At 38.5% G+C, this 15,198-nt stretch overlaps 2 protein-coding genes across 2 annotated transcripts in view; both read right to left on the reverse strand.

Moving 5' to 3' along the window:
* The window catches only part of BPTF (bromodomain PHD finger transcription factor), a 133,893-nt gene that overhangs the window by 44,577 nt on the left and 74,118 nt on the right, over positions 1-15,198 (reverse strand). The window contains 4 exon segments of the mRNA XM_054689287.1: positions 3,722-6,023; positions 7,256-7,435; positions 12,247-12,385; positions 12,603-12,732. Coding sequence (XP_054545262.1) covers positions 3,722-6,023; positions 7,256-7,435; positions 12,247-12,385; positions 12,603-12,732 — 2,751 coding nt within the window.
* On the reverse strand, positions 7,815-10,817 carry LOC119231813 (mitochondrial import inner membrane translocase subunit TIM14-like). The gene has a single exon (XM_037493591.2). It carries the CDS (start codon positions 9,299-9,301, stop codon positions 8,951-8,953), a length of 351 nt encoding a protein of 116 aa, XP_037349488.1. The 5' UTR covers positions 9,302-10,817; the 3' UTR covers positions 7,815-8,950.

Genomic DNA, 15,198 nt, shown 5'->3' on the forward strand with positions numbered 1-15,198 from the left:
GAGCAAATACACAGCAAGAAATAACTGCTATCAAATGTGATAAAATCATTTTGAAGGATAAAATCTTAACTGATTTTTGCTGGGAAAAAAAATGAATGCTTAAATTTTCTCAAAAAGCAATGCAAAAACACTAAGAGACCTCACAAATCCAGTAAGACATTTCCAAATGGACAGAAAATTTTGTATCCAATTGCTGGTTCTGCAAAACTAGAACTACTGGATGATGGATATTAACAATACTTTAACAACATTATGGTAGTTTTGGGATCCTACAATACAGTAATAAAAAAGGACAATGTGGTATTAGGTACTAATCAGGTAACAAAGGAATCTGGTTCAGGTTTTTTGTAAGCATTGTGGGCAAAGCTAAATATTGAACATTTTAGATATTCTTTTAAAAATATTAAAAACATATTTCAAAACAAATGTATAATTGCAATGAAGGTCATGTCCTAAAGTGGAATTAATCATAGGATATTTAAAAGCAGCCCTTGGCTGTCAATTCTGTATTAGTGATGTTCGTGTAACTCGTTGACTCTTCTACACACTAAATGAATATTCTAGTTAATTTCAGTGTGGAGAAAACCTACAAAACTAAAGTAATTTCCTTTTCTAACAGAGGGAGAAGGTAATCTTAAGATAATTTGTATTTGAAAGACAATGTTTTCTATTCTTAATGTTAAGTAGGAAAAATGAACAACGTGTGAAAGGGAAAGCTCTAAGTCAAAAGTTGCAATTTCTTAACTTCCTGTCTCCACTGTGACACGGTGATTTTGTCGTGTGATCACCCTGTGAATCCTCGGACCTGGACAGAACAATTCATACAGTGGAGAGAGAATGTTAGCTAGTGCAGGATTGTACTGAGAGAGGGAAAGTGCCACTTTCAGACCACACTTTATATGTATATATAGAAATGCCTGGGGAACTCTGGACTTGTGGCAGAAAGCAAATGAACATTTATTTGGAAAGTGAAATACTCACTCTCTCTTCTCCCTGCAAGAAGCATCCCCATTTTATAATAGAAACACCAACAGGCAGGGAAACACACCTCATGCATTCAAACAAGAATATGAGGCCTTCTACGTGTAAGAGTGTGTGAAAGGAGCTGGGACACAGTCAAGTATGCTCAGGAGCTATAAGAGAGGGGAGCACAGGGAGGGGCATGTGACTTGGCTCGGGGATGAGGGGAGAGCTTTGTTGGAGTCTCAAAGGACAAGGACATAGGGATGCCTGACTAAGGCAATGGGATACAAATAGCTTAGAGCAAAGTGTGAAAGAGCACACACTTCTTTCTAGAAACCACGTCACGTGTACGAGGGCTATTGGGAAGGGGTGTGGAGGTGCAGCAAGAGATGAAGCTGGCATGAGAGAAGGAGGTAGAGCCAGAGTCTACTGTATCAACGGGAAGGAGTAAAGACAAGCATTACAGATCATCTCTACAAGGTCTCTGAAATGTCTTCAGCACTAGGTGGGTTGTAAAGGGAAGCACTGCTGGCAGATGTGATGGACAGGTGACAAATGCTTTCCCCCTTCCTGACCTGCAGTAGTTACATGCCCTGTTTAAATGCTTGCTCCACTCAGTCAGAATATTCACAGGATAAATCAGTATTTGGGGGGCAGCACTGTGGAGAGGACTCCCGGTTCAAAGTGATAATGAAACACAGAATCAGGGCCTGGGAGAAAAGGGGTACGGGAATGGACAGTGTGGAAGGAAAAAGAGACCCTAATGAGTTGATGAAACAAATTTCACTTTTTCAGTACTGGTCAGCCTTCTTGTTAAATCAATAGAGATTACACATGTGCCTTTGGCTTTCTTAGCTCCCACTCTAAGCACCAGACATATTTTATTCAAGTGTCAGTATAAAAATGCATTTCACATGCATGATTCTTATCGTGATCCATTTTTTAAAATGCATTCTAAAGTCCAGAATAATTGACATTTTTTTACCCATGCCTCCATCAGAAAGGGGATTATGTTTCTTTCAACTTCAGCAAATTAAGACCATAGCATATATTTGAAGGCAAATATGTTTAAAATGTACAGGAAGGTGTCTACTTCCATTAAAAAACAGGAAATTAACTAAACAGATACAAATTGTGCTCACAGTCATATTAAAACAGAACAGTACAAGGCTCCTGAAACCCGGCCATGCAGAAAAGGGCCCCGGGCAACACTTGATGAGAACTGGCTCAGAGAAAAGTGCTTCCCAGACGAGCCTGCCTTCCATTTCAGAATATAAGAGAGCAGAAAGGCCGGCCTGGGTCATTTTAATTAAATTATTTGTACATAGTAACTTTTCCAGTGGGAAAGAAGTTACCTGCAGGACAGTCAAGGATACATTTTGGGACCGCTCTCAATGAAGAAAGCAGAAAAGTGCAGAGTAATCCTACAAATCCATGAACTGTAATGAAGAGTTCCTTGATTCCCTGCAGGATTCTGCAAATCCTTCATTGCAGGCCCTGCAGAGAAATTGTACTTTTCAGCTGTCTCTATTGAATGTGTAATGGAGTGATGATATTTTAATTTAAATCAAAAGATGAGTTATAAAAAACTTGGCCAAACCAACTCTGGTCATATTTATAAATGAATTTCTTTATAGAGCGTATTCATAGACTTCATTTTTTGGGTCTTCAATACTAGCTAATTGTAACTTAAAGGAAACAAAAAAAGTATGATTTTAACTTAAAGAAACTGGAAACATATTAAAAGACATAGAAATGAAGCCTGAAGTGAAATGGAGTCTGCTCAGTAAACTACTGAAGTGATCATTCCAGGATCCTATCAAATGTAACTGCAACCAAGATGGCTCCTGCTTTGTGAGTATGTCCCCCAGAACCGTTATGTTTATGCTCCATCTTTTTTCAATTGTAAGAGTGAAAGATAAAAAGACAAGGATATGAAAAAAGGACAAAGCAAGGACAAATATGTGAAATGCAATGTAGCAGATAAAGTCCTGGACTGGGATGTAGTAAATCCGGGCACTGTTCCTAACTCTGTCCCTCTGCGGCCAGAAGCAAATTATTACACATCTATAAAAGATAAGAATTTCTAAGATTCTTTCCCAATATTACATGATCAACTACATGATCTTATAACTGCCAATACGATGTACTTATGATTCATCCCCCAAACTGAATGCCCAGAAAATTTTTAATTAAGGCTATTTCTGGGTTTAAAAAGCATCTCAGAGACTACCTTTTCTCACATAAGTAACAGAGAGTTCCAGAACAATTATTTATCATGCAGAAAAATTACATTAGGAAGTTTTCCACATCATGATGAACTGTGTGTGATTTATAGGCATGTTTCCTATGTCTTATGCTTTTATGAATTATCCAAAAGAAATAAAATATAAACATTCCATGAAATTGGTGATTATCCAATTCTATGATTATCTCGATCCCAGAGCAAACACATGGCAATAACTGGAAAGTCAGACCACAAAACAGCCATGTTTGACATGTTTCTTTTGTCTTGTGAAAAGTAAAATTGAATTTCATTCTAAAGGATTCCCTTATATTTTCCATCTTTAGACAATTTCCCCTAAAGGAAACTTTAGTACCTACCAGCTGGCCAAGTTCAAAACTTTATCTTATTTCCATTACTTCAGTCATTAAATATTTGCTTCCCTATCTCATCTCTATTATCTCATTTTTTTAAAAAAATGAGATATTCTTATTAAAGTTTCTCCCTTCCCCAAATGCATTTTAAAGTACATACCTCCAAGTGATACCAAAGGTCGGTCTAGGAGAAGGATATGGCCATATATCCAAGGCAGGTTTTGCATTGTAATTAAAATAAGGGACTTCTCGGATTCCTCCTTTTCTGGCCAACTTTTTTAAGTCATCGTTGGGCAGTACAAATATGCTCTTCTTGCTGCTCTTGGTAACAAACTTCCTATAGGATGGCAGAGCTGTACCTGAACGTGTCTTCTTGGGTCTTGAAAATTTCATGAGTTTCACTTTGTCTCTTGTGGAATATTCTTTGCTCACAGTCATCGATGTCACCAGAGTGCCTCCTGCGGTGGTCAGTGAGTCTGTCACTGTCGTGGTGACCACGGTTTTGCTCTGCTCCTTCACAGAGATGATATCTACACTGCTGCCTGTGGAGGGTGTGGAAAGCTTTGTTACTGTTGTAGTGGTGGTTGTAACAGTGGACTTGGCACAGTTTTCTGTGGAAGAGACTACAGTTTGCCCTTTTGCTACCTTGATTACGGTCTTTGATTCTGTGGCCACTGTGGATGTCAAAGTGGTAACTTCTGTGATGACTGTTTTTCTTTTAGATTCTCCATTGACATTTTCATCTTTGTTGGTGAGCAGACTATTTTCATCAATAAATTCATTACTCAGGTTAGATTCCTCTCCAGAAGTAATAGGTGATGGAGTAATCTTCTTATCTTCTGAAGTTTCAATCTCCATGTCTTCTACCTGATTGGCTGCACTACTTTCTGGACAAGAGGGTGGAGGTGTGGTGGTGTGTGTGCTCACAGACTCTCTGGTCGAAGGCAGTGCCTTGACGTTATCTTGGTAATCACCTTCAGCACCTGGAGATCTCAGTGAACATGATTTTGCTTCCAAGTTATTTTCATTAAAATCTTCCATGATGACATCACCATTCATGAATGGCTTAACAGGAGATTCTTTAGTAGTCAAAGACTTAATATCATTTTCAGGAACTACATTATTTATATTATTAACCTTTGATTCAATGTCACCACTTACTACTTTACTCTCAGAGATTTCTTTCAAGCATTCCCCTTTCAAATGTACTTTAGGTTTATTATCTTTTCCATTCATTTGAAAGGAACTTGCTTTCTGGCCTTTCCTTTCAGATTCTCGATTTTCATTATTCCTTTTGTCAGTGATGCTTTTTAAATTTACTTGATCAATACATTTATTAACTGTTCTCTCCTCTAATTTCTGTTCTTGACTTGATTTTTTGCCATTTGCTTCAGTTACCTTACCCTGCAGCCTGTCATCACAGTTTCCAGAGGACTTATCTGAAACAAACTCATGCTTCAATGGTTCCAAGTCTTCAATGCTTTGTTCTTGAGTTATGAATTGTTCAGAAATACTTTCACTGCTATTCTGAACAATCATATCTTCTTCACCACTACTGTCTTGAATAGACATAGTATCAGAACTATTTTCCAAAGTACTATTATATTCAGAGTCACATCCCAGTTTTCCTTCAAAGTCCATGGCTTTTGACAGAGATGGGGTATCTCTATCATCAGTACTTTTAGGTACTGACGAAAGTAAAGGGCTCTGGGAAGGAGAAACACTGGTGTCATTACCCTCCTGTGTGAGTGGTTTTTTGTTCTTATAGATCAAAGTACCAATTTCATCTGCACTGGTTAGTTTCTCATCAATGAGAAAATCACTTCCTTTTGTTTTAACCTTACTGGGTTCCTGGTCTTTACTAGCAGATTTACAAAGATTCTCATCTAGGTCACTTTCAACAGAATTTTGTTTCTGACAATTTGTCTCTGGGCTCTGAATGGAGACGTCATCTAACATTTGATCTTTTGGATAAAGTTTGTTTGTTGTATGATCAGGATCACTGATTCCAAGAATTGAGGAATCACTCTGTGAACATTCACGAATCAGGTCTTCAGATTTATCATTACTTGTGTTAGGGCTTGGTTCTTGTCCAAGCAAGTCACTTTGACACTCTTCTTTTGCTTTTGTTATTCCTGGTAACTCAGACAAACTTTTCAAAGAACTTGTAGAGGTTTTCCCTATACCCTTAATTCCACCCTCCATCTTCATTTTTTCAAGGCGCTGTTTTTCTTCCAGTGTAAACTGCTTAATTCTCCTTTCAAGAAGTCCATCTAGTTTGGATGACTTGATTTTCTTTTTATAACTAGTCCTTAGATGAAAACCCTCACTGACATTGACCACATCTACTTGAGAACTTTCCTGACAATTTATATGTGGCTCCGTTTTCATATCATCATCTATTTCCATTGGTTCTTCCTTAAAGGACTTATCATTGTCAGAATCTAAAACTTCTTTTACATCTGTGGAACAAAGACATTTATTTAAGTGCAATTTTCAGTCTGAAATGTGAATTCATAATATTTTAACTTAAAAAACTAAAAATTTTTCTCATTTTCACTCAAGAGCTTAAGTAGAAATATCTATATATTTCAAAGTTCTTGATATATGATTAAAATGGGTCGATGGACAGGGTGAAACTTTATAAAAGGCTGAAAAACCACATACATTCCAAATTATTAAATATTCTTAGTAGCTAAAAATGATGAAATACCACAGTGAAAAATTACTAATTATACGACAGCTATTACATATATGAGTAAGTTTATGTAAGATTTTGCAGAGTATTTTATAATCATAAATTTTTTTTTACAAATTACTAAAAACCAGTGGGAAAATACATTATAAAAACTACATAAATATAAAAAGAGCTATACTTCTAAGCTGTAACCTTGATAACTGACTGGCCACAAACGTACCATTGAGTTTATCAGTCCCAAATCCCCTAATTTGTGTTGGAAAGGCTGGTTCAGAAGTTTAGTTGTATCTTAAGGCTCATGCATTATCTAGTTTTAAAAAAAAATCCCCCCCACCCCAAAAACCATGTAAGTTCCTCAGAAAGTTGAATGTAGAGTTATCTCATGACCCAGCAAGTCCACTTCTAGGAATTAAACAAGAGATGTTCACAAACGTCCACAAAACAACCTGTATATAAAGATTTATATCAGCATCATTTGTGATAGGCAAAAAGCAGAACCAGCCCAAATGTTCATCAACTGATGAATGGATAAGGAAAATGTGGCATAGCTATACAATGAATCTTTACTTGGAAATGAAAAGGAATGTCGATACATGCTACAGCATGGGTGAACCTTGAAACATTACGTTAAGTGAAATAAGATAACCACAAAGGACCACATATTATATGACTCCATCTGTACAGAATGTCCAAAACAGGCGAATCCATGGAGACAGAAAGTAGACTGGTGGGCTGGGGGTGTGTTTGTTGGGTGTTAATTGGGGACTGACTGCTGATGGTTATGTGGCTTCTTCTGGGGAGATGACAATGTTTAAATGGTTGAACAATAGAAATATACTATATACTGAAAATCACTGAATTCTACACTTTACATGGGTAAATTATATGGCACATGAATGCTGTTTCAATAAAGACAACACAGTACCTGTCTTGCTAGAACTAGATCCAGCGCATTCTTATCACCCCAGGCTGCCCTTCACACCTGACTCTCCTTACCTTGGCCTTCCTTCTCAGTAATCTTTGAAATGTCCATTTCACTTTGGTCTGTTCCTTTTGCAGTATCTGAATCCTTTACCTCACTTTTCTCAGAATCAGGCTCTGTTTTTATTTTTTTTGGACTTCGTGGACTTTTCCTTCTATCTGACTCATCCATATTTTCATCCGTATTATTTTTGGCTAAAAGGAACCAAGTTCATAGTGATTTCAGGCATCTTGAATATTAGCAATTTAATGGATCTACTTTTGTGAGAATTATCAAGCATTTTCCAGCAGCTTATATATACTCCACTATTTTTTGTTAAAGATAAAAACAAAAGTTGGAGAAAAACAAAAAACTGGCATTTCTTACATGCTAGGCTGATCTAAAGCATAAAAGGAATGACTGCATTTTATTTATTTATTTGTTTATTTATTTATTTTTTAAGATTTATTTTCATTTATTTATACAAGCACTGGGTACAGTCAGAAGCGCAGGAGGGTGAGAGAATTCACCAGAGCCAGAGCGGGGAGCAGAGCAGGCAGAAGGACCGAAGTACACTGCTGAGGGGAGCAGCGGGCGGCAGGAGAGGTCTGCTCGCCATGTGGGGCCCTCCTCCAGTGGCCGGGGAGCAGCCAGGGATCAAACCGGAACTAGAGAGCTGTGGGCAGCTTCACAACCCAGAGCTCAACCACTGCGCCACCAGGGAGGCCCAAGAATGACTGCATTTTAAATGGGCTTCTGAAGCATTCCCATGAGAGACTATTTCAACCTGTCCAGAAAGTCTGTATCAATGGCTCCTAATATACCTTGTGTAACACAACCATATTAAATTGGATAAACACTATGATGCTCTCTCCAGAAAATAAGTACGTACACAAATGTCTGGAATCAATTTCAATGGGTCCTTGCACAGCCATGAATTTGTCCATGGACTCCAGGTCAAGAATACTTAAGTCTATCATTGAATAAAAGACTTAAGAATGACCAACGGCAGTGCGGGGCCTGGTCCTTGTTTTGACCTGATTTACCTGATAACAATAAAAGGGCATCTCTGAGACAAGTGGGTAGTTAGATATGGACTGAGAATCTGTGATAATGGTATGATGGCTGTGGAAAAGAAAGTCTATTTCCTACATACTGAACGACCTTTGACAAAATGATTTCTAGGATTTGCATTAAATACAAGGGGAAAAATTCAGGATAAAAATAGACAATGATAACTGAAACAAATATGATAGAATTTGTGTAACTGTTAGAGTTAAAGGATGGTTACATAAAAGTTCATTATTCTATTCTCTTTTACCTTTGTGTAATTTCAAATATTCCATAAGAAAATGAATTTAAACATATAAAACAGAACTACTATCTAGCTGAATCTTCTTGGGTCCTAGTGGCGTCGTTTTACTCAAATGAACAATTTTTTTTTTTTCCATTGCCAGTTTATTGGTCTCCCATTAAGACTGGGGAACTTACTGAGAACACTGTGCCTTCAAGTAGGTACAAAATTTAATGAGTAATGAACAGTATTGTTATTCAAATCGTATTTGTTTATCCATAACTGAGTATTAATCTCCAAATTTTATGATTTACAAATAGCCTGATTTATATTTGCATCAGTTACTTACAATGATCTAAAGCCCTCATATAGGTCTCAAAAAGTTGGTATTTATACATAAACTGCTAAGAACTTAAAATTCATCGTAACATTTACTTCATTTTTTGGCTTGACCTTCTAGTAAATCTTTAGCTTCATTGATTTTGGCTGCTATATAAGGAGATCCTCCCTTGTCTGGGTGATTTAAAAGCATAATTGGTCGATGAGCATCTCTTATTTTTCCTTTATTGGCAGTAGGGCTTACACCTAGTATTAATGCTGCTTCCCGTTTAGTCATTTTTGGTTCAAATCCATCTCTGTAATAGCCACCACTGAAAGCAGATTTTGGTAGGCTTTGAAAAACTTGTTTTACTTGAGGCACCATATGCTTCATGGCTTGCAAAACACAGCGGCCTGCAAATCCTGCAGCAGCAATGGTCAGTCCAGCTGCTACCATTGTACTGGCCATGGCTCCGGCTCAGCTCTCCTGCCTCCACTGAGAGCGCGGCTCATCCCAGACCAGAGGCCACGGCCACCAGCCCCATGTCCCCGCCAGACACCCGCGCGAGCACCGCTGGCCAGCACAAGCCCCGGTGCAGGCGCTCCGGGAAGTATGGCAGCGCGGTCGCAAAATGGTCAAATGAACAATTCTTTCTAGAAAGACTGACAAGGGAATGGAAACATGCAAAAACCACACTCAATAGCTGTCACAATAGCAGAATACTGGTGAGAGAAGAAGACAATTGCAAAGGGAGGGTGACAGGATGTGTCTGGATCCCACAGGTAACAAAAAGATAAAAAATGAACTTGATCTCCTTATTACTTTCCTTAGTTATTTCAGAACTGAGCAAACATGTTTTCAATGGTTTCAAGTTGCCCCAAAAGAGCTTGATATGACAGTGGTTAAGCCCATCTATAGCTTCTAAGAACCCTGCTATTTAAAATAGAAAACTCTAAAATGTTGGTTCCCCCATTAAAAGTCCTCATGACATAAAGAATACTGACCAATAGCCTTTAGTGAAGCTATAAATTAACATGCAAGGCAAATGCACACAGCCTGCGTTAGAACAGAGGTTAGAGTTAGAGATCAGCAACCGTCAGCAGCCAAACAAGTGGAACACTCTGGTCTTCTGTCGCTAAGTGTTCCCTGAAGTGCATTTCTCTGTTTTTTCAACCCATCTGTGCATCTATCAATAATCAGATTAGATTTGCCATGAGGATAGGGATCAATAGCTCTGTGATTATACATTGGTGGTTATTGCTGCTCTGACTATAAAAATTCCTACTCTACAGCCAAGTCATACCAATAATATGCACTGCTGCTTTCTTCCCAGCTACTACCTATGAGAAAAGAAGATGCTTAAAGTCCAACTTCCAAACTGACTGGATAAAAGCCCAGCATTTGGAAAACCCTGTGCTAAGGAAAGTAGATACAAAATAAACTGTAAATGTCTAATTACTTTGCATATTATTACACAGGACAAACCAGTTCAGACACAATTAAACAAAAGTTCTCTATAATTCTAAGTGCTATATGGGTAACTGTAGAAGTTAAACAGTAATAAAATATTAGAATAATCTTGTGGAATTTGTTATAATGGACATTTAGCTCAAACATAATCAGATGACACAATTATTTCTATTTAAAAATTTAGAAGTATTTATGGAGAATCTACTATGTACAAAAAACTCCTAGTTCCTATAAAATACTCTTGATCCTTATATAATTTCTATTTTTGTCCGTTAAAATGTAATCCAGGGCCTCCCCACTGGTGCAAGGGGTTAAGCACTGCACTATGAATCAATACAGCCTCTGCAGCACACGTTTGATCCCTGGCCAGGCAGGGAGCTACCCACATGGCGCAGGAGACCTCTCCTGTCTTACCTGCTGCTCCCCTAAGCAGTGTATTTCAGTAAGTCTGCCTGTTCTGCTCCCCACTCTGTCTCTGGTGAATCCTCTCACCTCCCCAACACCTCTGGCCTGTACCCCGGTTCTTACATGCATATATAAATATATTTTTTTAAAGATTTATTTATTTATACAAGAACCAGGGTACAGGCCAGATGTGCAGAAGGGTGAGAGGATTCACCAGAGACAGAGCGGGGAACAGAACAGGCAGACTGACGAAATACACTGCTGAGGGGAGAAGTCGGCGCGACAGGAGAGGTCTGCCATGCCATGTGGGACCCTTGCCAGCCGGCCAGGATCGAACCGGCACTGCAGAGGCTGCGGACAGCTTCACAGCGCTGCACTCAACTGCCTACGCCACCAGGGGAGGCCCTTCGTAAAAAAATCTTTAAAAAAAAAAAAAAAAGGTACTCCAATAACTGTCCCACATTGATATTTTCAAAAATCTATCAGTGAAGGTTTCATCAGAAATTCACAAGGAAGCCAGATCAATCAGTTAGGCAGGCAGACAGTACTCATTTGGCACTAGAGCACAGGCTTCATAGGAAAGAATACATCACACCATAAATTATGTTGCACGGTAAACAGAATTACTTTTAAAAATCTACAAAGGAGAGACTGCACGGTAGAGTACAAAAAGGTAATGGGGCCCAGGAGTCTCCGGCTTTCGCCAGGATTCTATCGCTTTCGCTGGTGAATTGTGATATGTCAGTTAACCTCATCAAGAAAAAATCTGGTCAGGTAATGCGCGTTCAAATATCTGATCTCTTAAAAGGCAGCTCACTACTAGAGTTCTGTGATTCCAAATACTAAAATGTTAGTGGGCCTCCACGGTGGCGCAAAGTCTCAGCACTGTGAATCAGCTATCACCAGCCACTGCAGCATGAGTTCGATCGCTGGCCAGGGAGCTGACCCCCATGGCGCAGCAGACCCCTCCTGTCTCACCCGCTGCTCCCCTCAGCAGTGTATTTCAGTAGATCTGCCTGTTCTGCTCCCCCTCTATCTCTGGTGAACCCTCTCTCACACACACACACACACACACCTCTGGCATACATCCCAGCTCTTATATGCACAAATAAAATAAATCTTAAAAATAAATAAATAAAATGTTAGCTAACAGCACTGAGTTAATGCTTCATTTATGTGACACTGTTATAGAAGCCTCTATCAATTCCTTTCTGGTTCTGCTAGTGCTACAACGCTGAGGTTTCCAGATACTCAAGACGTCAAGCAGCATGAAATTAAAAGATTTTAGAAGAACAAATAGGTAGCTGAAGTCTTTTTCCTTTTACTAAGTTCTGTTATTTTTCTTTTACTGAAACCCAGATAAAATCCTGTGAATAAAACTAATTTAAAAATTTTCAGAGTTTATAATTAGTAAACTATATTAGTGATTTGCATGTTCTATTAAAATTTTCAGAAATATGTCAACATATCACCAATGTTTAAAAAAATAATACAAATCAGGAATTATTATGCAGAAAAAAATAACTTTGATTACTTACCTCCTTCTAATGACTTCCTGTAATTCACATTAGTATTGCCTGGCAATTTAGGAACAAACCTATATACATGAGTTTTACTAATCCAGCTCCAACCACCATATCCTGTCACTCTGTATTCCTCTCCTTTTTGTTTCCAAACCTGGTGTAAATGAGAAGGATGAGAATGCTTATAAAGCACACGTAGCTTTATATATCTTTACCAAACAAGATCAACAATAAGGCAAACTAATTAAATTTACCAGTCTATTTCCATATGGTGTCAAAAGTAAAGCAAAATTATAAAATACTCAAAGTTACAGAGTAAGTCTCAGAAATAGCTACGATTTATTTTTATAAAGATTATAGTAAAAAATTACCTGATGTTTCACTGGAAATGTGTATTTTACCCATGTAGCTTGTTGCATTGTTTCTTCCTCTTCTTGTTTTTTCTCTTTTTTTTTGACTTTCTCCTTTTCTTCTCTTTCAATAGATGTCATCCTGTGCAATCTAAGAATATAAGGATAGAAAGAGAGAATTACATTTAAATTTGACCAATAAAAAAGATAAAACTATAGTCAATGACAACCCCAACTCACAAACCTAAGTAGAGGTACAATTCCATTAGAGGAAAACCAAAGAGTTGAAAAAGGTAGAAACAAAACATGCTACCTTTCTCATATGCGCCCCACCTCACAACTGACTTATTTCTAAAACATCTACAAACACTAACTTTCTATTTCTGTGACAGGGATATTCTATCACAAACACAAAGTCAGTTTTTAATCAATGAATAAACTAGATCCTTCCATACCAGAATATACAGATCATTTTAAAGAATTAAATAAGGTACCTTTGCAAGGACATACCATAATTTATTGAACCCCTCCCCTATTAAAGGACACTTTACTCTTTCCCTTGCAAAAAAGGATCAACAAATCCCTTTCATTTTATCAACCAATATTTCTGATTCTTTCTGTCTAGATCTGGAGATTTTAAAGCGTCCCACAGGGTCCACTGAAAGAATGCATGCTTCCTATACCCCATGGGGCTCCCAGTCTGGGATGAGGGGAAGGGAGCAAAGATATGCTGCCCCTACCAGTAGGGAGATGGGCTGTGGTGAGGTGCTACATTAAGGGGAATAGACTAGATTTTCATGAATGGGAATAGTTTTCATCAGCAGGGACATTAACGATAGGTACGGAGAGAGGAGTTCATGTCTCTAAGAGATTAGTGCTAGGAGAATTGTTTTTAATCACACACTACCCAGATAAAGCCAATTTTGCATGCACAGCTATTTGGAAAGAATTAAACAGATCTTTTGTCAACCTGGGGAAGGGGGAGTGGAGGTGCTAAAAAATTGAAATGGGATTTCATTTTATCTCCATCCCTCCACCCAAAACTACTAATTTAGTTATCTCTACTTAAGAAAGCTTTGTGACTCTGTGACTACAGGACCCAGAATCTAGCTCCCCTAGGCCAGGAGAGTAACTGCACATACATAGTAGAGCAGACACTCACAAGGCTCTAGAATGATGGGAGGTGGGGCAAGGGAGTGGATTCTCATCAGGGTTAACTTAATGACTAGGATACCACTGACAACCACTGTGCAGGGAGTGAGGCAGGCTCTGGAGCACAGCAGAGCACAGCATGGCGGATAACCTGACAGTCTAGGCCTAACAGAGTAAGGAACAGGTCCCTGCACCAGACCAAGTATTATTTCTCAAGAGAGTCGAGAAAATTGGGCTCAGCTTTAAAACCCCTTAAAAGGACAGGCCTGACACAGCATCTGAGCCATCTTCCCTGGTTGAGGCTGGAACAGACAACACCTCTGCAGTGACACTCCAGGAGGTCACAACTGGGTGCACGCTCAGCTCTTGTTCATAGGGGAACAGGTCCATTCTCATCACTAAATACTGAGTCCTCGCTTTGCTGGAGATTTCAGGCCAAACAGTTATGGGTTAATCTGTGATGCTAACATTCCTTGAGAAATTCCATTGTTCTCACTGCTATGGGAACAATCCTTATGGGAAACAGCAGCGATAATAGTGAGCTCCAAGCAGGTCAACTCCACCTGCTTGGGCAGAAAACTTGGCTACTCTGCAGCCATGAGGCCCCAGGAATGAAGGCCGACAAGGCTGGTATGCCATACTGGCAGGTTCAATGGGTGGTAAGTGTTGCTGCCACATTTCCAAGGTTTAACAGAAAGTTGGACCAGGAATATGGGCTGAGTTTCAACCCAGTTTCCATGTGACACCCAGGGTCTTGTATTTGTTTTGCTATTACAAACAAAGCTGCAATAAACAATATTTTATGCCTTTCTCGGTAAACTTAGGAGTAGCCTGCTGTGTTCCCCAGTGGAAGGGTGGCTGAGCCCATAGTTTGTGGCATTTAAAAAGCTGACAGTGCCAAACTGCTCTTTAAATTGTACACGTCACACCCCCATCAATTATACAGTCACCCTGCTTTCCCACCTTCACTCAAGTTATCTAAATAGCCCAATTGAGATAAGCAATATTATCCACTGTTTTGATTTACATTTCTTTAATTATGAGAAGTAAGCATATCCTTTTTATGTCTACTGGCCTTTCATATTTATTTTTCTGCAAAATGCCTGTTCAAATCCTTTGTCTTGTCTGTACTGGACTATTAGTCCTTTTTCATTTATAAAAAGGTCTTTGTCAATTAAGGAAATTTCCATTTGTGGTGCAAATATTTTTCCTCAGTTTGCCATCTGTCTTTTGAGTTTGATTATATTATTATTTTTCCACTCAGAATTTTAAAAACATATATCCACTTTTTTCCTCTATGGCATCTGGGTTTTATATCTGTTTAAAAAGAAAGTATCACAACAAAAACATAAATTAATCCATGCTTTTCTTATTGAAAATGTTTACTGTTTTTAAGAGTTTGTTCTTTTTTAAAATCTTCATTTATCAAATGTTTCTGCCGAGGCAGGGATGCAGGGACATGTTC

The sequence above is a fragment of the Talpa occidentalis genome, unplaced genomic scaffold, assembly GCF_014898055.3.
Source record: "Talpa occidentalis isolate TD23 unplaced genomic scaffold, MPIMG_talOcc4v2.1 talOcc4.7, whole genome shotgun sequence".
Taxonomy (NCBI): Eukaryota; Metazoa; Chordata; class Mammalia; order Eulipotyphla; family Talpidae; genus Talpa; species Talpa occidentalis.

Bases quoted from the DNA above. Each gene is read 5' to 3' on its own strand.
- LOC119231813 (XM_037493591.2), bottom strand. From the start codon at position 9,301: ATGGCCAGTACAATGGTAGCAGCTGGACTGACCATTGCTGCTGCAGGA.